At 46.9% G+C, this 26,209-nt stretch overlaps 2 protein-coding genes across 7 annotated transcripts in view; one reads left to right on the top strand and one right to left on the bottom strand.

The window, feature by feature from the left end:
• Positions 1-13,605, bottom strand: part of NME9 (NME/NM23 family member 9) — a 592,734-nt gene extending 579,129 nt beyond the window's left edge. The window contains exon 1 of one of the 2 annotated variants that reach the window (XM_085648664.1): positions 13,445-13,605. The gene's annotated coding sequence lies outside the window, so the exon portion shown is untranslated. The remainder of the gene's footprint in view (positions 1-13,444) is intronic. The other variant, XM_085648665.1, reaches the window with a different exon arrangement.
• Positions 13,575-26,209, top strand: part of LOC146857930 (uncharacterized) — a 136,612-nt gene continuing 123,977 nt past the window's right edge. For 2 of the 5 annotated variants that reach the window (XM_085648668.1, XM_085648669.1), the window contains exon 1: positions 14,340-14,889. In XM_085648668.1, coding sequence (XP_085504794.1) covers positions 14,774-14,889 — 116 coding nt within the window. In that variant the 5' untranslated portion in view covers positions 14,340-14,773. Of the gene's footprint in view, positions 13,956-14,339; positions 14,890-26,209 lie in introns of those variants that run through there. The other 3 variants (XM_085648666.1, XM_085648670.1, XM_085648667.1) reach the window with 3 other exon arrangements.

Consider the following 26,209-nt stretch of genomic DNA (forward strand, 5'->3'; position numbering starts at 1 on the left):
AATGCGTCTTTTTTTTTTTTACAACATATCCCAAATCCTCCACCTGTCTCTTGTCCTGTCCATAATTAAAATGTTGTCCAAATAAATTACAGACGTACACCCCTCTCTCTTTCATGTAAGCCGCCACTGGTCGAAGGATCTCAGTAAAACACTAAGGTGCCGACGAGAGACCGAAAGGCAGACATACAAACTTCCTCCTCCACTGGAATCTCAAAAACATCTGATGATTCTACCAAACCAGAATCCTCAGATAAGCATCTTTCTGGTCCAACCGTGTCATCCAATTCCCTTTTTGCAACACATCCTTCAACAAGTGTATCCCTTCCATCTTGAAATGATGGTAAACCACCCACTCATTCAGCTCTCGCAAATGTATTACTGGACACGTACCCTTGTCCTTTTTTTCCACAAGTAAAATATTGCTTACAAAACCATCCACTTGTTCCACTTCTATCACAACCGCTCCTTTCACAATCAATTCCTGAATCTCTAAATCTATCAACTTCCTTTGATTTTCTGGAAAGACCCGTCTTCTTGGCATACAATGTTTGCACTGGTCTTCCTACAAACTCTATTCCAAATCCCAGAACAGTCTCTAACACCGAAAAATCCCTTTTAATCAACAACCAATTTTGATAAAACTGGCCAAGTCTGCTGCCCAATTTTAAGGGGATAACAGAAAGGTATAGTCTTACAATTGATCCTCAGTTCCTTCTATCCTCACGGTTGTATCATCCCGAGCTCTCTGCCTCTGGGGGTAAAATCTGCCTCTGCTGTATGATTGCTGTCCCTGATAGCCTCTAAATCCTCGAGCAAAGGAGCCTCTTGTGATACCTTGCCCACGGTCTAGGAAACGACACCTTGTTCTCCCGCCCATTCCAAAAACAAGCTCCTGAAACACTTTCTTAATCTCTTTCTGAGATTTCTGAAGGGAACTGAAAGATCCTTAATAAAGGCATCTCCAAACAATAGACCATTAGCAGATGGGTCCTCTTCTTTTCCTGCTAGGTCTACTAATTTAGAATCTATTTTTAACAGGATGCTTTTACTTCTTGCATTAGACAAAGCCGTATTGGCGTTGCCTAGATGGCAAATTGCCCTCTGAATCCACTGTCTAATCTCCTCAACATCATTGTAATTTTTGAACACATATGCCTCTTCATTCATTTAAAAAATCTTCGTCAGTGGACCCACTACATCTAAAAGTCTGTCCTGGCATGACCTTAGACCATTATCAAGACACTTCCTGGGGTCAGTACCCCACCTTAGTGAAAATCAGTTAATAAATGTTTCTTTCCTGGCACGTATTCAATTGAATAAATGAAATCCTGAAGCCTCATGGACATCCTTGCTATCCCTGCTGAAGCTTTAAACAGACCTTCGTTAGTCAGCAGCTTAACTAAAGGCTTGTGATCAGAGTGAACTGTGCAATGCCTACCCCAAATAAAGGATCAAATATGCTCCAAGGCCCAGGTGCAAGCAAGGGTCTCTTTTCTATTACAGAACATTTCTCTTCAGTGGGGGACTACGCAGAAGAAGCATATGCAATTATATTCTCCTTACCTTCTAAAGTTATCTGAGAGAGTACGCTAACCAACCATTTGTTACTCGCATCAACCGTGACCACATTCTCCAACCCAGGGTCAAAGTTTCGTAAAACAGGGGTTCCCTTAACAGGCTTTTTTATGTCTTCAAATTCTAAATTGCAAGCATCTGTCCTAACTTCTCCCAGGAGGGACAAGTCCACTTATCTTCAATTTTAAAATCAGCAATATACCCAAAATGCCCCAAAAGAAACAACATGAAACCGTACTTCATCCAGGTCCGATGATTGTTTCCTGATGGCACACATGTAGCCAATACTTTAAAGAAAAGCTGTACCATGCCGATGGATCTTTAGTTTGTTAACAAAAAAACATGCCGGCACATCACACATTGCATGACCATGCAGTGTGATTAAGTGTGTGTTGCTCTGCTTTTTACCAAACCCTATGTGAAGAGCACACGCCTACTTATCAGCAAATGATGCAAAAGTTACTTACATTCTGTGAGGTAATATCTGGTAGAGACACAGTCTAGCCGCGGATTCATTAACTTTTGAATTCTCCCCAGACGCCAGTCAGGATCCGGACATTTTTCAACACTACTGCTGCGCACCGGAGGACGGAGTCATATGGCTCCGCGATGGCGTTGACTCTGGCCATGACGTCAGTGGAGCCATATTGGTCCCCTCCTGCACGCGGATGCCAGTTTCTTCTGTTAAATCTTCCACGCCAGAACACAGAGTCACTATAGAAACTGGTAGCGGAAACAGTGTGCCAATAAGATCAAAAACTCTTTGTATTAATACCCAACATGGATTTTAAAGAAAAATCCCCAAAGAATCAACAAAGCATGGGGCTACATGAATCCCTGCACTCCGGTGAATAACCACCATGCAAGGGAAGAAAACCTTATACTTTATAGACCATTCATGACAATAGCCCATTCATCAGTGGTAATGAGTGGCATGATAATATCAAAATAAAACCTATAAAAACAACACCAAGCTGTTTGTTGAATCACACCATAACGTGACATATTGACAGTGCCAATAAAAGGTATGATGATACCAAACAAAGAATTTAAAAGAAAGAATAAATAAATCAACACTACTCACTGATGACCAATCCAGTGTGAAATAGAAAACACCCACGGTATGGTAACATCTATGTAAAACCTATGTGGCCAGGCCACATAGTCTGTTGAGTCCTAATATAAGTTGAGATAGTGATCACCGGTATAAAAAAAACTGTACTGAAAAAAAGGTATAACCCTTACCTCAAAGGACATTCACAGAGTGGGGAGGATGGGCAGGGAGTTAATGAATCTGCGGCTAAACTGTGTCTCTACCAGATTTTACGTTGCTGAAGGTAAGTAACTTTTACATCTGACAGAGACATCTAGCCGCAGATTAGTTAATTTTTGAAATAAATAATATAGCTATACCCCCCTGGAGAATGGTCTGCGAACCAATCCTACAAAAGTTCTCAAAGAGAAACAGTCGATCATAACTAACAACTGACCAAATGTATGTAGGAATAGCAGAACAAGAGCTTGGCGCTTAATAGAAGCCATGACCACAGTCACTGAACATATAAAAAATAAACAACCCTACAGGCCAGAGAGAATTGGCCCTTGAAGGAATAGGGGGAAAACCATAAAGAACCATCTGTCATATATCAGACATTAACCTCTATCCCCAAAGGGGAAAGAAAACTCGTTGACTGAAAGGGCTAAGTGCTAGACAAAGGTCTTGTAATACGCATCCTTCACAATAATAAAGAAACATCAGGGAAAGAACTGTCCTGATAGAATCCAAAAGGACTCTCAGGACTCATTCCATCATACCACGATGAATGAACACCAAAAGTAAGATGAACAATAATACCTTCATGGTATTGAGAATTTTGTTTGAACAAAATAACCACTCAAAGGTTACATAATATAATGTAAAGAGACTAAAATGAGCTTATAGGTTTGAATTTAATATTGATCTTCATCAATGATACCAGTCATAAAAATAATTCCGACGAAGATCACCTGGACATATACTTAATATATATAAAATTGTGTCACAATAGACTCCGAGTGGTCTGACAATACATAGAGCATCGCTGGCCCACATTTACTGCAGGACCACAGGTATCTACAAAGCCTGGGCCTACATGGCCTTCCGTGTCTTGGTCCAAAAGTCTGAACACAACTCCGAGCCGTGGGCACGCTCAAAATACCTAGGCCAGTGAAAGAAGAAAATGGAACACACCTATTCGTGCAGTATCAAAACATTAAAAGGAAATAATAAATCAAATGAATCCTTGTTAGCAAAAAGAGCGTGCAACGACACTTGTTATATGAAACACAATTTGATCACAAGCCTGCCTCAAGAAGTAACAGCCATGGATTCCCAAGGACATGTAAAACACAGTGAAAATAGATACATACCCAAAAAGGCAGGTAGAAAATAGCCTCCAGACAGGTGCAAAAAGCATTGTGGGAGAATAACAAGAATAGCTTCTTATAAAGCCTAAAAACTCCAACCATAAATAGTATGGCCGAAAACAGGTTAAGGAAATTGCAGCTAGAAGTCTCCATCAGATTGTTTCCGACACTACCTACCACACAGTGTAAGACACAGAGTTCACCTCATATGTTCTAGGAATGAACAAAGGAATTACCTATCCCCTCCACAGAAGGGAAGGCAACTAACTTGTGTCTTCCAAAGAATATGCCATAAACTCTGAGTTTACTCTCACAATTTTCCAAAAAGTGAAGCACATATAATAAAAATGTAGATATGCAATCCGCTCAGAAGGAGAAGACAGCCTACACCATAAAAACACATAGTCCAAGAGGACTTTAATATAGCCTTATAGCCCGCCGTAGCGGGCTATATCGGCTATGAAAGGCCCGCTGCAGCGTTAAAGGCCCGAGCCGAAGGCGAGGGACTTTAACTAAGCAGAGGGACTTTAAAAGCCGGTATAGCCCTGCTACGAAGGGCGATAAGGCTATTAGAACATTCTGCCACTAGAGGGCAGAATGTTCTAACAAATAAAACGAAGCCTTCAGGGAGCGCGAGGGGATTCAAATCCCCCCAGACTCCCTGAAGCCTTTGTTCACAGCCAGAGTTGTGAACAAAGAAGCATTGGAATGTTGGAGCTCCGGGCTTCTACCAGCCATTATAAGCCCGGAGCACTCCATTGTTTTCAAAAGGAGCTTCCAACATTCCAATGTTCTAATGAAGGATGAACCACAAGAACATGTGTTCAAAAGAATACAAAACATAGGCCCTGAATCCATCAGCGCCATAATAAATATGCACACCACAAGAGTAGTGAGGTCATACTACGATGATTTCTCTAACGAAGAAACCAGAGTGTCCCTATATATCAGGCTTACCACTGGCATACCAACATGTCCCTATGAGTGACAACAAAAGGCCGAAACCATGTACATTTTAGCATACTGAACTGCTTCAAAGAAGCTTGTGGCAGAAAAACTTCCATACAAAAAGACACATTTCTTGACAATAACCTCTTGACCACAAAGCTCAGAGGCCAAGGGACAAAGGGAAACCTCTCTTGGGGCCATATGTAGGTAGCCTAATACCGGTCGGTAACGGCCGATTTTCGGTAAATATACCGTTACCGACCGGTATTTAGGCTTTTGCTATGTAGGGGGATCATTTCAGGATTCGGTAATTTACCGAATCGGTAAAATTACCGAACCGGTAATTTTACCGATTCGGTAAATACCGAATCCTGAAATGAGATGTAGGGGGAGTATGTCGTGGGTGTGGGGATTCGTTATTTACCACCAACTAAAAGTTGGTGGTAAATGACGAATAGGTGTAAAAAAGCATTTTTGTGCACTTTGAAGTGTGCAATGTGGCAGACATACATGCCCTTAGGGCATGTATGTGCGCCACATGTGCACACATGGTCGAATCAGGGGTGTAACAGGGTGTCAACGTGACACCCTGCCACCCATGATGATGCCTCCCCCATTACCGATTCGGTATTTACTGATTCGGTAATGGCAACTGGCTTCCAGGCCCATAGGAATGAATGCGAAGCCAGTTGCCATTACCGAATCGGTAAATACCGATTCTAAAATACCGACACTTACCGATTCGGTATTATTTTACCTACATTGCATTTACCGATTCATAAATACCGAATCGGTAAAATTCGGTATTTAAGAATCGGTAAATGTAATTTACCTACATATGGCCCCCAGTCATCTAAATCAATACCAGCCTGAAAAAAGGGAGTAAATGCTACTGAGAATAAAGCATCTGCTCTTGCAGGACACCAAGTGGTCAAACCAACAACGGACATGTGAAATGCCCGTACAAATCTTACTCGCTTTGAAAGAAAAAGCGTACATCTCAAGTATAAGACATGTTAGATCAGTAACAAACAACGAAAAGCTATGACTGTGGAGACTTCTGTCTTTCACAGATGCATCTTAATGCTGCATCAGTTTGACTCCCAAAAAGATGGGCACCATCAAATGGCCTGTCTACCAAGGTCGACTGACAGCCTCAGAGAAACCTGAAGTTGCGAACCACGCCTTAACGCACTGCCGATGACACAGCTCGACCTACAGAGTCCGTAGTGTCCTTGCCACACCTTATGATAAGCCTAGCAGCCTGCCGACCATCTTTAATCAAACCACCAATCTCCGAGCGGATATTCTGTATCGAATCCCATAAAGCATAGGAATATCGCCCCAGCACACAAGATGTATTTGTGGATCTCAAGGCTGAGCTTGACGAAGCAAAGATGTGTTTATCACATACATCACAAGTCCTAGACTCCTTACCCACTGGAGTCTTAGGAACAGAATCTACAGCCTGCAAAGAAGTTGCAACCTGAGTCACCAAGCTACAGGTGGAAGAGAGTCTATGAAGACAAACTGGCTCACCAGGTGCAGGCAGGGGTCTGCGTGCAATATCTCGATCCACTGAGGCCCCTGGCTCAGGCTTCGCCCAAGTATCTAATAAAACATCAAAAGGGGCCTCTCCAAATGGAAGAGCAGGTTCTTCCCCTTTCTGTCCCTGAAAAAGGACCTCGATCAAAAGGGTCTGCACCGTAGGAAGTGACAAGTTTAAAACTATAGCCACTTTCCTTAGCATGTCTGCAAAGGAGGAACTTGCCTTAGTGGCAAGGCCAGGGAGAGAAAGCAACCTTAAAGCTGCAGAAGAATCCAGGCCACTAGCCTCTCCCAGAGCAGATAACCAGCTCTCCTCTATCTGAGGCACACAAATCTCAGAATTGGGCTGAAAGGGCCCAGCCTCAATCGACATAGGCTGTCTTTCCATAACCTATTCTTGAGAAGGAATCAAAACTGCCTATCCCCCTCAGTCTGAATAGTCGACTTTGCATCCAACGTCGTACGACGCCTACACGGTGGAAGAGAAGCAACCTCTACCAATGGCGCCGATGTCACTATCGGAGAATGATCGAAGTCCAGCATCGTTGGTCGAGTTTCCGGAGGACTGTGCATGCGTGCCGACCTCTCGACTCCAACGGCTCAACCGTCACTGAGGACAAACTCTCCGACGGCACCCCATTCACCTCCTTGGAGCCTAAAGGCACTCCAGAGGGAGATGGGATTCCAAAGATGAGGTGCAAAGAATTATAATATTCCTTCATCTGAGCCATCAACGCACCGGCTCCCGGAAACATGGGGAGGCGCGTTCGGCCTCCTCAACCGTCGAGTGGGAGGAGACATGGGAGTGGGAGGAGACATTGGAGAGGGAGTCACCACGTAGTAAAGTCCGAGAATGCCACGACTTCAACCGCACCTTACCTTTTGACTTCCCTGGAGAACGACATCCTCCAGACCGGCTTTGGGTCCTAGATCGACCCTGCTTTTCCCGAGACGAAGACCGAGGCTGGGAAGCCTGCGAGGATCGTGACACACGTGCTGCCATCAATCTTAAACGTCGCTCCTTTAACAACTTCGGTTTTAGTTTTTGGCAGGAGGCACAATCTTTGGCGTTGTGGTGCTTGCCTAAACACCACATACAAATTGTATGTGGGTCCATCACTGACATATGTCGGCCACAAGACTCACAAGGCAGAGGCGTTTTAAGGCATGGACAAAGTGGGCTCTGGCCCTCGGCCCCAGCCATTCAGGGAGCCCACAGTTCTGAAGAAAGCCATGCTCTGATGACCTTGAATAATTCTTAAACAGATTGTTTTAAATACCGTTTTTCTTTAATTTATTTTTAATGTAGGTGATGTGTGAAAGTCCATTTCAAACATTTTGCATAGAAATGTTGTGTTTATGTTTCATGCAACATCCATAAAGAAAGGTTTCGTTTAGATCACAAGAAGATCCACATATGAGAAATGGGAGAGTGTCACAGAGATTATTTGAATAATATTAGTGATCAGCTGCTGTGTTACAATATTGAAACCACACATTACTATCCCTGAATAGTAGATGTAAACACATTTAGAATTTGGACCATTTCACCTGTGCACTGACATAGACCTGGCCAATGATGGCATGAAAGAGCTAAAATTGAATCATAAATTCAATCCTGTTCTGAATAGGGGCCCTCCTAAATAGGTTTGGCCCAGGGCCCCTAAAATCCTTAAGATGTCCCTGCCACAATGTTTGAAACCTGTAGACATCAGACAAAGGCACATTGTTTCCCCGACACAAAGTATCGAAGCAGATCGAGAAAAAATCGACCAGAGGAACCGCTTCTCCGGATCCGCGTTACAGTGCGGAAAAGAAGAAACTGACGTCTACGCCCGGAGGGGACTTCTTTGGTTCCACTGACATCATGGTCGGAGTCGACGTCATCGCAGAGCCGTATGATGCTGTCCCCCGGCACACTGAAAAATGTCCAGATCCAGACAAGCGCCTGGGGAGAATTCAAAAGTTAAGTAATCTGCAGCTAGATGTCTATATCAGATAGGCTCCTTTTGTAGGCTTTCCACAATAAACTAATATAGCGGCACATTGCGTGACCATGCAACGTTGAATTAGCATGTGCTGTGCTGCGTTCCACAAACTCCAAAGTGAGGAACGCTCACCTCTTATTAGCTCAGAATAGGCTCCTTACATAGGCGTTCAACATGTTCCAGATGTGGAACATCACAGGCGAAACTGAAAGAATGTAGTGAAGGAGCCTCAGAAACAGGGATTCCTCGAATGGAATGTAGGAGTGCCACCGTGATGGAGTGTTGGAATACCTTCAAAAGATACCGCAGAGTTGCAAAAGGTACCACTCTAAACACAGTAGGCCAAATCCACAGGAATATGAGCTCGTAAATTAAAAGGTAACAATTCCCAGTGCATGAACACTCCCGCAGTTACTCCTGTAGAAATGCTTCAAAATCCACACAGTCCCTTGGGTAGTGTGGTTGCATCTTCCAAACATAGGATGAAAATACTCCTTTTCCACCAAATATCTGGGGCCTTAGGTGTTTCAACACTGCTCCTCGCCAAATTGTAATGATCAGTCCACGCAGTGTGAAAAGTGAACTTTTTTATTATGTTGAAACACCGGAGTATGGAGCAGACATCAGGCGCAGTCTTCCCTGCTCTGTTCCCTTGTATCTTCGTGTCCTAACTCCCGCAGGATCTAAAACTCGGGAGAGGCATGGGCATAACTACTTAAATACAAATAACAACAAGAATATGCACGTGCAAATTATATACATAAGGAAAGATGCACTAGCGAATGTGCGTGCTAATACGCGTATCAGACATTATATATTTATATCTATATGCATACATACATATATATATATACTTATATATATACATAAACACATATACATACATATATACACATATTTATACATATATATTCACATATATCTATACATATATGCACATACACATTACCTACTGGCGGTCGCCAGTAGGTAGTTATAGTTAGGACCCCTTTTCCATAGGAAATCCGCAACATTCTATTTTGAATAACTTTGGCGCCGGTCGACGAATCCTCGCGAATTTCTCAAAATAGGTGGGGCACTACGCTCCGCTCCTACCCTGAAAGTCTCGGGGGGATTCGTCAAGCGGGGGCTGAGATAAAAGGGGCATCCCAAAACGCGTTTTTCCCATGCATTTTTCCATAGGACCTTTAGACAGGGCTACAGCCCGAACGCCTGAACAGAATTACTAGAAATTTGGCAGAGAGGTAGTCCTCAGGTCAAGGAAGTGCCTTTTGTAGGTTTGGTGTAAATCTGTTCAGTAGATTCTGAGAAAATAGCCTTTAAATCAATATATATATCTGAGCCAGCTTACGGTACGCTTACCGTAAGCTTACCGTACGCGTACGGTGGCGTGCGCGAGCGCGATTCTGATTGGCTCTTAGATCTTAGTAAACATTCGAAACAGCCGAAACCAGGAAGCGGCGGCCGCCATTTTCTCTCTCGCACTGAGAGCTAGGCTGTTAAATAAAACCAATAAACATGTAAAGGGGCTGTTTAGACAGCTCCCACACACATAGCCATGTTGAGGGAGTCCCCAAAGACCCCCCAAGGCCAAGAATGCAATTTTTATTTTTTCGCTAATTTCGCCGATTACGCTTACCGTACGCGTACGGTAAAAAATATTTTAAAAAAACACTATCCACACTTACCCCACCCCCTGTGCTTTTGGTGGCCGTAGGCCACCAAATGTGCAGTGCTTATTTAATGTCTGAAAAACCACAATATTTTAAACAAAAATAATAAAAGAAAAAATTAACAACACTCTCTCCACCCCGTGTGCAAATGGTGCCCGAAGGGCACCATTTGTGCATGGCTTATAAAAATTACGAAAAATTAAAATATTACCTTTCAAAACGAAGTGCATCATATGTCCTCCATGTGCGCACGGTGCGCGAAGCGCATCGTGCGTACATGGCCCATCCTGCGTAAAGTGGGCGCGCGGTGCGCGAAGCGCACCGCGTGCTTACTCTGCGCGCACGGTGCGCGAAGCGCACCGTGCGCGCACTGAACGAACTGCGTTAAGTGGGCGCACACGCCACGAATGGCGTAAAGTAACTTAGCATTTAAAAAACCGTACAAATTCACTGAAAAAACCATAGGTTTCACACACGTTATAGTTAGGAATTAGCATTTAAAAAACCTTGCAAATTCACTGAAAAAACCATAGGTTTCACACATGTTATAGTTAGCGGAAATTTTACTGATAAAAAACCAGTGAAATTCCCCCGTTATAGTTAGTGCAGGCAACTATAACTCACGCGACCGCAATCTTCTGCTGATGACATATGTGTCTTTATGAAAAAAAAATATTTGAAATATATGTATAGCTAAAAATGCATGGAAGAAGACATGGGCAAATAAGTGTCTAAATACAGTATTAGCATCAGCAGAGGATTGCGGTCGCGTGAGTTATAGTTGCCTGCACTAACTATAACGGGGGAATTTCACTGGTTTTTTATCAGTAAAATTTCCCATGCCTCACAAAAATGAATATGTCCTTGTGTAACGAAACTGGTGCTATGTAAAGCGCTCTGATACCTGATATCTTTGGGTCTAGTTCGCTCTATATAAAACCCTTTAAACAAAAATAAAAAATACTAAAAATATATATATATATACACACATGTATATACACACACATCTATATATATATATATATATATATATATACACACACATATATTATATATATATATATTTATCCACATACGTACAGACATATATTCAATCTCCGCCTTGCAAGATCTTGTTACCACAAACACATCTTCGGTGAAAAAGCAGTGCCCTTCAGAACCCTCCTCGATTCCGCCAAAAACAAACATAAAAAGTCATTTGACAATATCAAAAGCAGCAACATCTCTCCCTCTCCCACCATATTTGATGACCCCTCCAAGACAGCAGCAGAATTTGCAGTATTCTTTGATGAAAAAGTAAAATCACTTGTGTATCAGGTTACCCATCCTACCCCACCTGAGGACTGTAAATCCTTAGTCCTGTGGCAGAACTTTGACATCATCACCGAAATGGCCCTCCTTGAAAGCATTATAGAAAGAAAAACCCTCTAACCAGTCCATCAACCCCATCCCAAGTGACATTGCCATTGACTTTTACACACACACAATCTCCTACTGGACCAGTCTGATAAATCTCTTCCTCAACCAAGGCTCCCTTCCTGCTGCCCTTAAAACAGGACAGGTTACCCCATTTCTTAAGAAACCCTATGCTTATGCAAAAGATTTCACCAACTTCCGCCCTATCACCAACCTCCGTTTTCTTTCTAAAACTACAGAAAGTTGTGTGGCGCAGCATCTTTCCCAAAATATCAAGGGCAACTTCCTCCTTGATGAATTCCAATCTGGTTTTACTCAAGGCTGCATTACCGAAACAGCCCTACTTCAAGAGATCGATGATGCCTTGCGAGTACTTGACTCTGATGAATCTTGTCTCCTGATCCTTCTTGACCTATCCGCAGCCTTTGACACTGTTAATCACAACACTCTTTTGAAAACTTTAAAGCTAAGAATGGGTTTTGAAGGCACAGTGCTCAAATGGTTCGAATAATTCCTCTCGGGCAGATCCCAGATGATCAAAATAGCAAATTGTCTCTCCACTTCAATGGCTGTTGGACAAGGTGTCCCTCAAGGCTCAATCCTCGCACCCACCCTATTCAACCTTTACATTGTACCACTGGGAAATCTGAAAAAATGTGGGATCCATTATCACCTATATGCAGATGACACCCAAATCTACCTAAAGGTATCTTCCACTCCTGACATTTCAGTCCTCAACACCACTCGAAACTCCATACACCACTGGCTGTCAACTCATCAGCTAATACTGAATCCTTCCAAAACATAATTTCTTCTCCTCTCGACCTCACTATTTCCTCCTCCTATCCAATCTTGGATGAACAATCTAAACATTCTCAATACCAAGCCTACCATCGTTGACAGTGCCAAATCTCTAGGCGTCATCCTAGACAAAAGGCTCAATTTACAGTCCCACATAAATTCCATCGCCAATAATACACGTTACCAACTGCGCCTTCTCTGGGGGGTTCAGCGCTTCTTTCCTGAGCAAAACCTAGAAACCTCGGTCCAATCATTGATTCTTTCCAGATTGGACTACTGCAACTCTCTCCTTGCTGGCCTCCCCAAATCCCACCTTTCCCCTCTAAAATCTATCCTCCACTCAGCAGCTCACTTGGTATATGGGGCTAAAAGAAATGACTACATTACACCCATACTGTTGTCTCGTCGCTGGCTTCCTATTGGAGAAAGGTTAATTTACAAGACTGCTTGTATCACCCACAAAGCCTTGCACACCTCCACCCCTTGCTATCTGGATAATAAACTCAAAATCTCAGGCGGCTCTAGACCTTCACGCAATGTGGAAAATGTACTCCTCAAACCTCCTACCTTCAAAAGGGAAACATTTATAGCTCAATCCTTCTCTGGTAATGCAGCCAGAATCTGGAACTCACTTCCTCCAATCCTTTCGACCCACCGCCTCTTTCTGGACTTTCAAAACAGATCTTAAAACTCTCCTCCTCCAAAGGCACTGCCTGGAATAATTCAACCCATTTCTTGACCCTTACGGCCATCTAGTACTCACATGAGGTCAACCTTTAAAATATGTATTTAACTCCTGTTTTAACTTTTTTTATTTTTATTATTTCTTACACTATAAATATGCAACTTGTCAGCGTTGTAACTGTATTTATGTAACTTGTTAGCGTGTTTAGTCTAACTTGAGTACCTCTGTAACTGTATATATGAAACTTGTTAGCGTGTTTAGTCTATCTTGGTACCTGATTCTTTTTTAAAGCGCTCTGACACATTTGGGTAAAGTTCACGCTATATAAAACTGCATTAAATAAATAGATATATATATTACGGAAATTTTACAATCGGGCACCCCCAAAACCCTCTCGCGGTTACCTGCAGCCTACGGTAGGACAGCTACCGGAACAGTCCTGAAGCCTTGCCGTAACCTAGTAACGCACACGCTGTGTATGCCAGTTCCCATAACAACAGCGGTGCTGCTGCGCTGACGCAATTTTAACGCGCAGGTCGATGATTGGTGGTTGTATGCGTTCGCCCACAACATTTAGCACACCAGCCGAGAAGGGAGCTGTGGTCCGGATTTTTAAGGACTTGGAACAGGTTTTTTAGTTGTTGAATTGAATTTCAGCTGGGTCTGGCAGGACAGTTACGCTCTGAGCACAGATACGTATGAGACCGAATAAGTCGAACAGAAGCCAGCGCTCTTCTTTAAAACAGTAAAGGTTCTTCAAGAACCATCACATGAGTGCCTGGTTTGCCTTTATCACTTCGGAGCAAACATTTTTTGTTGTTGTTGCAGATGTATACAGCCGCGAACTCGACCTGAAGGTATGGGAGCGCTTTACACGAGACCAGTTATGTTACACAAGGACACATTCATTATTGGGTAGGTTGGCTCAACAGGATGTTTTTTTTTTTGCATATTTATATAGCCCGAAGGTATTGGAGCGCTTTACATGAGCACCGTATTTACATTACACATTCAGGCACGGGGAGATTAAATGATTTGCCCAGAATCACAGGATGTGGACGCGACCTCAGGCTCGAACTCTGGTTTCCAGCACTAAAGTCGGCACTGGCAGTTTAAGCCGACTGCCCACATCCGCTCCCCAAAGAGGACGATGCCAAGGCTCTACCCCAGTTCCCCAACGCCAAAGACGGTAGCTCTAGCTCTCCCCTTTCAAGGTACGGGGACGAGAGTGGTAGACGTGTTTTTGAAGGAAAAAGGGGGGGGAGAGGGGGGGGGGAGAGAAATCATCGGGTCTGTATAAAATTTCCTTCTATCTGGTCTGATGTTGAGTTAATATAATGGGATGACTTTGCCACAGAGTTCCAATATCTTCACCTTCCTCTCAGGGTAATACTTCACTGGTCGCTATTGCCACCTTTTAAGAAATACGTGTACGCAACGAATAATTGAATAGCGACTAAGGCTAACTGGTGTGAGTGGCTCACAGTTTTCAATCGGAACACAAAGTCCTAGAAATGCTCGGACCGTGAGACGTTCATTCTATTTTGTTAGTGAATGCTTCCGCTGCGGTAGTGTTTCTTCCAGTTCTAGTGTACCTTAAACGAGAGACGGTAATGGGGGAGGAGGAATATTTCATTCGCTTGTCCTCTCTGTTCGAGCCAATGGGGAACCGAGGTCGTCACATCGGAGCGCGCCACTGGTGTCTGCTCAAGCTAGTGGCGTAGTTGTTTGAAATGCTGACCGAGGAGTCGAGTGCCATTTCTTCCCTTCTCGCCACGGTTGGTTTCCCTTCAGCGATGGAGCGTGTGAGAAGGACTGTGCTGGACCCTGAACAAGCCTTCGATGAACTGTGAGTGCAACGGGACTGGTGTATTGCTTGACCACTTTAATAGTCAGTCTTCTGCCCCTCCGTCCTCACTTAATCCACACGTTGTGACACGTTCTTTATTTTAAGGCTTTTAGCAACCACCTTTTGGGATATTTAAATCTATAAATACACTGTAAACAACAAAACCACAGCTGAAATTTGGCATAAGCAGTGTGCATTAATGTCACAGAGAGGGACATTGAAAATCTATAATAGGGTTTATGCCTCTCTTTAATGGAAACGAACCAAGATTCAAATGATATAAACGCGCACAATGAGCAGTGTATGACCTCCTACATGTAGAAGGCATACATGAATTCTGGCACAACAATGTGGGAGATATTTAATGGAACATGGGGAATGAATACACGTTCACATTAACTTTTATTGGGCAGAGGAAGTTTTCAGAGGGAGAAAGATAAAATATTGTTATGCATGATATAGAATTGAGATATTCCTCTCTGAATCTGACATTCATGTCTATGTACTTTTTGTGACTGTAATGCACAGATGCTCTAGGCAGTAAAGTCTATTATTTTACTTTTGCAAGATGACTTGCATATAATTTGCTCAGAGATGCAAACATGCATTTATACGCTTTTAACTATTTGCGTGGCGTAAAGCAATGCCCATGTGAAATCTCCAGCTATCAATCAATCAATCAATCACAATAATTTGTAAAGTGCGCTACTCACCCGTGAGGGTCTCAAGGCGCTGAGAGGGGAGGGGGGGGTCGCTACTGCTCGAACAGCCAGGTCTTGAGTTGTTTCCTGAAGGAGAGGTGATCCTGGGTCAGCCGTAGGTGAGTGGGGAGGGAGTTCCATGTCTTGGCTGTCAGGTAGGAGAAGGATCTTCCTCCGATGGTGGATTTTCGATTTCTAGGGATGGAGGCGAGGGCGAGGCTGGCGGATCGGAGCTGGCGGGTGGGTGTGTGGAAAGTGAGGCGGTTGTTGAGGTACTTCGGACCCATGTCGTGGAGAGCCTTGTGTGCGTGGGTGAGGAGTCTGAACGTGATCCTCTTGTTGACGGGGAGCCAGTGCAGGTCTTTCAGGTGGGCAGAGATGTGGCTGCGGCGCGGGGTGTCCAGGATGAGTCGTGCCGAGGCGTTCTGGATGCGCTGGAGTCTTTTCTGGAGCTTGGCTGTGGTTCCAGCGTAGAGGGCGTTCCCGTAGTCCAGATGGCTGGTTACGAGGGCCTGGGTGACCGTCTTCCTGGTTTCGGTGGGGATCCATCGGAAGATCTTTCGGAGCATGCGCAGGGTGTTGAAGCAGGATGATGAGACTGCGTTTACTTGGTTGGTCATCGTGAGTGAGGAGTCCAGGATGACCCCTAGGTTGCGTGCGTGGTCCGTTGGTTTGGGTGCGCTGCCCAGGGCAGGGGGACACCAGGAGTCGTCCCAGGCGGAGGGGGATAGCCCGAGGATGAGGACTTCCGTCTTGTCTGAGTTCAGTTACAGACGGCTGATCTTCATCCATTCCGCGACGTCTTTCATTCCTTCCTGGAGGTTGGCTTTGGCGGTGGCAGGGTCGTTGGTGAGGGAGAGGATCAGCTGGGTGTCGTAGGCGTAGGAGATGATGTTGAGGTTGTGTTGGTGGGCGATGGCTGCGAGGGGGCTCATGTAGACGTTTAAGAGGGTGGGGCTGAGTGAGGATCCTTGCGGGACGCCGCAGATGACTTCAGTAGCCGTGGACCGAAACGGGGGGAAGCGGACTCTCTGGGTTCTTCCGGTGAGGAATGAGATGATCCACTCCAGGGCCGCTCCTTGGATTCCGGTGTTGCTGAGGCGCTGTATCAGGGTGCGGTGGCAGACGGTGTCGAAGGCTGCTGAGAGGTCCAGGAGGATGAGGGCAGCCGTTTCCCCGTTGTCGAGCAGGGACCAGATGTCGTCGGTGGCTGCGATGAGGGCGGTCTCGGTGCTGTGGTTTGCTCGGAACCCGGACTGTGAGGGGTCGAGGGATCCGTTGGTCTCGAGGAAGGCGGTGAGTTGTCTGTTAACAGTCTTCTCGATGACTTTGGCTGGAAAGGGAAGGAGCGAGATTGGGCGGAAGTTCTTGAGGTCGGTGGGGTCCGCGGTAGGTTTCTTCAGGAGGGCGCTCAGCTCGGCATGTTTCCAGCTCTCCGGGAAGGTGGCGGATGCAAAGGAGCTGTTGATGATGTTCCGGAGTTGGGGTGCGATGGTGGAGTCGGCTTTGTTGAAGATGTGGTGTGGGCAGGGGTCGGTGGGGGAGCCGGAGTGGATGGTGTTCATCAGGTGGGTGGTGTCTTCGGTGCTGACAGGGGTCCAGGTGCAGAGGGTGGTGATTGGGGGCGCTGGTTCGGTGGTTGGGTGCGCAGTCTGTGCGCCGAAGCTGTTGTGAATGTCGGCGATCTTGCGGTGGAAGAACAAGGCGAGAGAGTCATAGAGGTCTTGCGAGTGATGTCGGTGTTGCATGCGCTGGGATTCGAGAGCTCCTTGACGATGTTGAAGAGCTCCTTGCTTTTGTGGGTGTTGTTGTCCAGTCTTTCTTTGAATGCTGTCTTCTTGGTGCTTCGGATCAGCTGGTGGTATTCGCGGGTGGCGTTCTTGAGGGCTGTCATGTTTTGTCATGTTTGTTGGCCGGACTGGGTACTGCAGGAGGGAAAGGTTTAACATGGCCATTATTACTGCTTCCAGCTGGTAATTCCTTCCTGGAAAAAATTGAATTAGAAGATATTTATTTTCATTATTTTCATAGTTTTCCAGATTAGGGTCTGTTTAATGCTCCTGTTCATCTTCTCCTCTGAGTAAACTGTAGTGGTAGAGTGGTTACCGGGAGTCTCCCAGGCCTGTGGTGTTGGGGGGAGCTGCTTGAGCTCCCCGTGGTGTCACTGGTGGCTATGTGGGGTTGCTTTTGTGCCCTGGTCCTCTAGTTGCTGGTGGTGTGACGGGCGACAGTTGGGGTGACAGGTTAGAGTGCAGTTCGCATGTGTGCTGAATAGTGCACTGCTGGGCATGGGTGTTGTCTGGGCCCGATTCTTTGTCGGCATATGTGTGTGTGCTCGTCTGACTGTGCCTCTGGCCTGTCTGTGATCTCTCCCTTTCCAGCATTGCTGCTGTGAGTAATGGGCAGAGTGTCGGGGGCACTGCTAGCTCTAGGTGGGATTTCTGTCTTTCTCAGTCCTTTTTCTCCGCCCATGGGCAGTTGGGCCTGGGGGGCGCGGTGCTGGGAAACTCGGATTAAAGCATTTGGAGTCTAGGGAAAGCTTTAAAAGCTCCCCAGCTGTAATTCTGGGGAGGGTCAGACAGACACTGGGCTGCATCTCTTCCCACAGCCCTTTTCTGTGCAACTTCCTGTCTGTTATTTAACGGGTAGAGATTTGCAACGTGTAAAAGCAGGTGTTGGGACCCCATTCAGAGGATAAGGAAGCAAGGAGTAGCTTCTGGGCACAACCGTAGGGCTGGGTCCCATTATTCCGGAGGTCCTGGGGCCTGACCTACTATGTATCCTGAGTGTTGGACTTGGCCCTTCTGGCAGGTTCACCCCTGAACTTTTTTGCTTTTTACTGGTGACTTGGTGTGGTGAGTTTTTGGTTTCTGCGCACTTTCCCTGTGTCCCAGGGTAAAGTGCGTGCGTGCTCTGAGTGCATGTGGTGAGATAGGCCTGCCCTCCCATAGGAATGCATGGGGAATGTATGTGTCCTGGTAGTTCCGGATGCGTGGGGTGTGCAGGCCCGAGTTTGGTATGTGCGGACTCGTGGGAGTGAATGCTGCGCGATGATGTGTGCGGCGTGCATGTACCTAGTGTGGAAGTGCCACTTCTAGAAGTGGGCACTTCTGTGTGCAGTGTGTCTGTCGCGTGATTGGCTGGTCATGTCATGTGACGGGCTAGGGATTCCCCCGAGTCAGGATGAGTCACCCAGTGGTGAATGGGGAGATCAGCAGCTAGATGGGTGGGAGGAGTACACCTGGGTCCTGAATAGGACAGGGTTTTCCACACACAATGCTGGCCCCGCCCCCTGTGGTGCGACTGACGACCCTAGCCCTGCCAGTGAATAGAGTGAGGGGCTGAGCACATCAAGGGTGCTCCCCAACCAGCTGCGACTGGTTTTCCCCCTCACCCTGAACCCAGAACAAAGGGGTTTGCTGTATAAAAATGGGGCTGTGTCCCCACAGAAACTGTTCTGCTTTTTGGATCCTGACAGGAGGGGGCTGCTGCTGCTGGAGGCTAGGAGGAACCGCCACTTGGGACTGCCTCCCTGCCCTGGAGGGCCCAGTGAGCTGGCCCCTGGCCCAGCCTTGCCCCCTTCCTAAAACTTTGCTGGACCTTCTCTTTTTTTAGTAAAAGTCACCGCCGCGGCCCCGGGGAAGCCCAGGAAGTCAGGCAAAGCGTGTTGTGACAGGGGCGGGACTTAGAAGCAGGAAGCGACGGGAGCCTACCCCGCGCTCCTGCACTGGCCGCGAGGAGAGCCGCGCTTGGATTGGAGGAAGCGGACGGGAGCCCACCCCGCGCTTCCCCAAGGAGAAGAGTACGGCTGGAACTGGTGCGGAGGGGGCGCGAGGCACATTGTCGGTGCCTGCCCCACCGCGTTGCAAGAGCCTGGAGTCCTCCCTTCAGCCCGGTGAGTGGGGCTCTTGCGGGGAGGGGGCCGGAGCAGCCTGGTCAGTTACAGAGCGCTGGTGCGCTCCAACGGGGCCTGCATCGTATTCCTCGAGCGCTGGTGCGCTCCCACGGCCGTATTGTATTCTTTTCGAGCCCCGTGAGGCTCCAGCAACTATGGGGCATTTCCGTTTTCCAGAGCCCGAGAGGCTCAAGCGCCCAGCAGTATTTCTTTAGAGTCCCGAGGGACTCCGGGGCCACGGTTGGTTTATCGAGCCTGTGAGGCTCCAACAGGGGCATTCCTTGGTCGTTTAGAGCCCCGAGGCTCCAACATCTGGGGGCATGAATGTGTCGAGTCCCTGAGCAGGACTCCAACGCTGAGGCCAATCATTGTTTTAGAGCGCTGGTACGCTCCAGCGGGGCACATGGTTGAAAGAGCCTAGAAGGCTCTAAAAAGGCGCATTGTGTATTTCAGAGCCCTGAGAGGCTCCAGGTGCGACAGCATTGTGTTGAGGGGCCCCGTGGTGCCCACGCCCCTTTCCCCAGCTGCCCAGCACTTAGTGGGCAGCTGCAACGTTTAGGTTGTGCATTGTGCGCCTGGCTTGCGCAGCCTGCGCAGTCGCGCCCTGACAGTATTGTATATTGGGTATTTCTGCATCCTGAGAGGCCAGTTGGCCTGCGGACAGTTATCTTGTGTTGTGCCCTCCCCTAGGGCACTTGGTGATTTTCATACATGTACTTTTTGCGCCTGCGCAATGCCTTCATGATATTTTCTGTCCTGAATTGTGTTTACACCTCTGAATGTGATGCATCATGTGTTTATGTGCTTAGACCCCTACAGGTAGAGTGATACTTAGGTGGTTGTTTTCTCCTTAGTACAGGTGGTACTAGTGAGGTCCTAGTTCCCTGCGTGATATATTCCTAAAGGTGGTTAGGGTTGCGTAGGTGGTACTTTCTGGTTACCAGTAGTTACTGGTTGTGTGCTATATGTTCTATTTTTAGTGCTACAGTGATTGTATGTGCTATGTTCTAAAATATTATTCCTACGTTCTAAGTGCTATTTCTAAAGAGTGCTAATTCCTGACAGTGGTCCATGTGGCCCTGTCCCCTGTATATATAATCCCTTGTAAATTCTGCCCGTGCCTGTTGGCACATTGTAAAGTGTGTGTTTTTATCTAATGTGTTGTGTATAATACAAAGGTTATTTTTATATAATACCTTGTGTGGAGTTTCCTTTGTGGTGGGCCTTGGGTGTTGTTGCTGGGTGCGTGCGCAAACGCTTTACACATCGCCTCAGGGATAAGCCTGTCTGCTCGTGCCAAGCTACCAAGGGGGTGAGCAGGGTTTATCTTTGGCGTGTAACTCCCCAGCCCTGACTAGAGTGGTGGTTTCTGTCTGGCTTTGGCGCAAGCCCTAGCCAACCAGAAATCCCATTTCTAACACTGAGCAACTGGACCAAGTACCCCTTTAGCACTATACTGTCAGTGGTAGCGCGGGTCTAGCTGTCCACGGCTTCTCAGGGGGAGAGGTAGACACATGGGGGTGAATTCTGGCTTGCAACTCAAAATGCGTTAATCAGCAATAAATGTCCAGTCAAATACTTGAAAAAAGTATTTATATACAAACACAAAGTAAAATGTGACATTCACAAACAATACACACACACCGTCCCTTGAGGTCAGGGTTCTAGTCTTTTTATAGGCTGTTCCCTGCGTTCCACTCTCCTCTCACTAGCAGTAGTGGTAGTTCCCCATTCGCTAAAGGGGGCATTCAGATTGAGCCCCACTAGTAGTCAGTCTCCAGAGTTCCAGTCTTAATTAAGGTCAAATGTTCTTCAACACACGATATTGGCAAGTTCCCCCGGGGCCATATGGCCCATAAGTTAGTCTTACCTGCACCTGGAGTCTCTGGAGTGCCCCCTTCACAGGCACTGAAAATGAAGCACCTTTCTCTGGTAAGTTACATACACATGCGCTCGAGAGGGGCAGCGGTTTGGTGTTCTCAAGTTCCTCGCAAGAGGTCCTATGTAGGTAGTTGCCTGGGGTCCTCTGCTCCTCCAGTGACGGTAAGCTTCTTAGTATCCACCCTACAGGCGGGAGTGAAGGGGTCACAGTGCTCTTGGTGCTCGTCCTTAGTCGGAGCTTGGGCTCTCTTGGGTCACTAGTGTGGCCTCCTACCCACGACGACTGTATCAGACTGTGGTCCTTGCTCTGTTCCGCCCATCCTGGCATATAGGGGTCTTTCTATAGTTCATTTCTAGACACCAAATGTGGCTTGGAGTCTGAGGGCCAGATATACGACCATTGGATTTAGCGCCTCCCAATTTGTCGCAAACTGCGATGCGCTAAATCCAGTGTACAACAGTGTCTCAGACACTGTTTGCGATTCCCAATGGGGTCGCAAATTGCAATTGTCATGAATATTAACGAGCCACTCGCAATTTGCGAACCCATTGGGAATGACTGGCCCTCCCAGGGATGGTGGCCTGCTGGGCTCAACAGACCACCATGTCTGGGACTGCTTTTCAATAAAGCCGGTTTAAAAAAAAAAAAAGAAAAAAAAAAGCAGCCTGTTTTCCTTAGAGGAAAACTGGATGCATTAAAAAAAAAAAAAATTAAACGTTTTCGTTTAATTTTTTTCGAGCCAGTCACACAGGGGAAGGGGTCCCCTTCCCATTTGTAACTCCATTACCACCCTCTTGAAGAGGGTGGTAATTTGTGATTGTTTTGCGACTGCAATTGCGGTCACAAAACATTGATACATGGCTAGGGACTCGCTATTAGCAAGTCCCTTCCTAATAGCGAGTCGCAAAACAATATTATGCGAGTCGCATTTTTTTTGCCAGTCGCAAAATAGTGTTTGTACATTGACCGTGTAGGTTTTTGCATGCGCAAACGGGTCGCAGACCCATTTGTGCATGCAAAAGCTGGTCGTAAATCTGTCCCTGAGTATTTAAAGTTCTGTTAGGAGCAGCTTCTTTTTGAAGTGCTCTGCCCTTTCTCCAGAAAGCAATCTGTCACAGCAGGAAATCTGATAGCCCCACAACACAGGCCATGGGAGTGACTTGAGGTTCACAACTGGATGTCAACCACAGTCAAATGTATATCAAAAGGTTATCCCAGGGCATCAACACTACTCTTTATGAATGCCTTATCAGCCCCATCTCTTTCCTGAGCTGTTCGAGGACTCCCCTCCTAGTGGCCTTACTCTGAATCACAGAGCGCCCTTTGGAGTCTTCTGAAGAGACTGTCTCTCCCTTCCTCCAATGCCTATCTTTCCTCCAATGCCTATCTTTCTAGCCGGCAGTGGCCAAGATGTGTCCAACTCTGCCCAAAAGTCTGATAATCTGTAATGTATGTTTCCAAAAGTGTCCAAACCCATATGGAGAGGGAGAGAGAGAGACTGGAAATGTTGACAGTTTGGTTTCGCACCATCTTTTGCGGCCCTTTTTGAATAACGGCATCAATTATGAGCCGTATCCGAAATTGAAAGTTGTTCCACGATAAATTCAATTGCAATACTTGGTTAGTATTTCAGACCAGCTCTACATATAGGTTGGTATCATAAAGGCATTACATTGACAACTGACCCATTTCTAAAGGCCTGTCTTATAGGCCATTTCCAGAATCGTAAACCTTTTTCTAGAACCTTGCAAACGTTGTGAGTTCTCACCCAAAGGATGCACCAAGCCAGCATCGCTCAGAGGTCAGACTATCATCTGCGTCTTATCTTTTGAACACACTCCAGAATGGTCTGGGTTATGTTCCCATAACTGTTCAAAGCTACAAGCGTACTGTAAATCATAAACCCATGGCTTACTTCTCTCTGAATCTTGGTATTCTACTTATTTACAAGGAGCATATCTACTGAAAATAGTTCCCTTCAGTGCCAGGGACTACTATGACAATATGTGCTTTTGAGAGCAAAAAAAAATGTTATGTATTTTTTTAGGTCTCGCCTGGCTATCGCGTAAGCGATCGCTCAGCGAGACTTATGTAGGGGCTTCAGAAAATGCTCCCAAAGGCTTCCCAGGCGGATCGGGTGGCGGTTACGCGCACAACCACGCGCATTCCATTTGCCACCAGCTACTTCCTGCGCGTGCGCCGCCTCACGCATTCAGAGAGATTTAGTAAGGGGCACAAGACCTTAGGAATGCGGTTTATGGCCAGTGCATGTGAGGCATTCAAGTGCGAAGCTGGCATCTGGCATCGGACTTGAAAGTAGCAGACTGCTTTCGCCAGCGTGCGCTCTGCCTCACTTCCTGCATCCCCTCTTACAACAATTAACTTGCGTTATAACTCACACCCCATATGCTCGTTCCCTCCCACCTTCCTTTGATGTCCGCTTTTCTTGTTGTTTACAAACCACGCCACACACTGCTGCACGCCGCACACTAAAGCACACCACACACTGCTGCATTACACACTGCTGCACACCGCACACTGCTGCACTCCGCACACTGCTGCACTCCACACACTGCTGCACGCCGCACACTGCTGCACTCCACACACTGCTTTTATGCGAGTTTATGCTACTGACATTGTAAATGACAATGCCTTTTATTTGTTTTAAAACCAAAACATAAATAAAAGGCATTGTAATTTCACAATGCCAATAGCTCAAACTCTTATAAATGCGAGACCTATTGCATTGCAAATGCTTGTTTAATTTAAATATTGTCGAGGGCCCAGCAGCTCCCACAATAATGTTTTATAAAAACCATGGCAAAACAGAACAGGCATTGACAAAGCCAAAAGAGTGGCAGCCTCTTCAGACTGTTTTGACCAGCATTTTTATTTTTTGTGGTATCTGATGCCTAAGCCCGCCATTGTCACCTACATTTGTAGGTCGAGCATACCAGACAACTGCATCTGGTTGTGAAAAACATAATATGGGCTTACTAAAAACATACAGGGGTTTTGAGCCATTGTTTGATTTTCTGTTGCACTCTTTTACCTGCTTCGTAGTCATGTCACACCTTGATATTCTTGTTTTTATTGCTCACAAGGATCATAGCCTTTTTACCATTTCTTTTGTTTAGCAGTTTTCTATGCTTCCAGTGCATGATTGCGGTTAGATACCATGCTGCCTTATCTGTGGTGACTTGTAATGGTCTAGCAAAAATACCTACTGGGACTTTGGCTCACAAAATTAATCAACACCATTTGATTGTATACTTTGTTTGGTCACAGCTTTCAACTTAATATCACCTTACAGCAAAGCGATCCCGTCTCTCATCTAAAGGTAAAAACATGTAACACGTGACAGTCTTGCACACTAGCTTATGGCCACAAATGTTGCAGGGGGTGCGCTTAAGCATGCCGCAACTTGAAATTCGCGCACAAACCTCTGCTGAAAGTTTGTTTTCATACCTCACAGTGAGACCTCTTTGGGTAGCACACTAAGTTGTTGCTTCCCTTCAGTGTTTAATATTCCTTTGCCAAATGTATGCATACCTAGTGCAGTTCGTTTCGGTCTTTTCAGAACAAAAGATTGGCATGTTAAACCCTTTACTAGAATGCACAGATGGCTTCCACAGGCCTCCCTGGTGAAGTGAAATGGGCCGTTATTTGATATGTGCTCCGGCTTATGTCTGTGAGCACAGAAATGTGGACAGTACAGATAAGTGTCTGATCAACAGTTCGGCATACATAATGAAGGATGTCATGCTGCCCTATATGTCGACGTTTAGGGAAATTAGAAGTTTTGTGGTGTTCTGCCCCCTACGCTTAACGTTTTAAAATTCCAAGTTTGCTCAAAATCATAATGCTGTTACTGTTTTTGGGCTCAAAATGCACAAGTTTTATTAGTTCTATTTAACGTACGTTATAGGGATGGGCAGAAAACTCAGCTCCGCCAGCGTAGCAGATAAAGCCAGCCACCCCTGCTTCCCGGCCCAATCCCTGCTTCTGAAAGCAGCCAGGCCGGGGAGAGCCTCCCCGGGCCCAGGTGAATCCCCGTCCCCAGCGCCCGGACCCTCGGCTGGCTTGCAGGACGGGGGTCTCCCGCACCCCGGGGCCTGCCGGACAGAGCATGAGGCCCAGTCCCAGCTTCCGAACCCTAGCCAGGCCGGGGAGAGCCTCCCCGGGCCCCGGTGGACCCCCGTCACCAGCACCCGGACCCTCGGCTGGCTTCCTGAACGGGGGGCTCCCGCACCGTCGGGCTCCCGCACTCTGGGACGCAGCACAAGCTCCGGGCCCGGTCTCAGCTTCCAAACCCTAGCCAGGCCGGGGAGAGTATCCCCGGGCACCGGTGGACCCCAGTCACCAGCACCTGGACTCTCGGCTGGCTTCCAGGACGGGGGGCTCCTGCAGCCTGGGACGCAGCACGAGCCCCAGGCCTGGTCCCAGCTTCCGAACCCTAGCCAGGCCGGGGAGAGCCTCCCCGGGCCCCGGTGGACCCCCGTCCCCAGCACTCAGACCCTCGGCTGGCTTGCAGGACAGGGGGCTCCCGCAACCTGGGACGGAGCACGAGCCCCGGTCCCGGTCACAGCTTCCGAATCCTAGCCAGGCCGGGGGGAGCCTTCCTGGGCCCCGATTGGATCCCCGGACCATCGGCTGGCTTGCAGGATGCGGGGATCCCGCACCCCGGGGCCTGCCGGATGGAACTCGGGCCCCAGGCCCGCACCCAGCTTCAGAACCCTAGCCAGGCTGGGTAGAGCCTTCCCGGGCCCTGATGGACCCCCGTAACCAGCACTCGGACCCTATAATGGCTGCCAGGACCCTATGATGGCATGCAGGACGGGG

This window comes from Triturus cristatus, chromosome 3_2, assembly GCF_964204655.1.
Source record: "Triturus cristatus chromosome 3_2, aTriCri1.1, whole genome shotgun sequence".
In the NCBI taxonomy this organism is placed as follows: domain Eukaryota; kingdom Metazoa; phylum Chordata; class Amphibia; order Caudata; family Salamandridae; genus Triturus; species Triturus cristatus.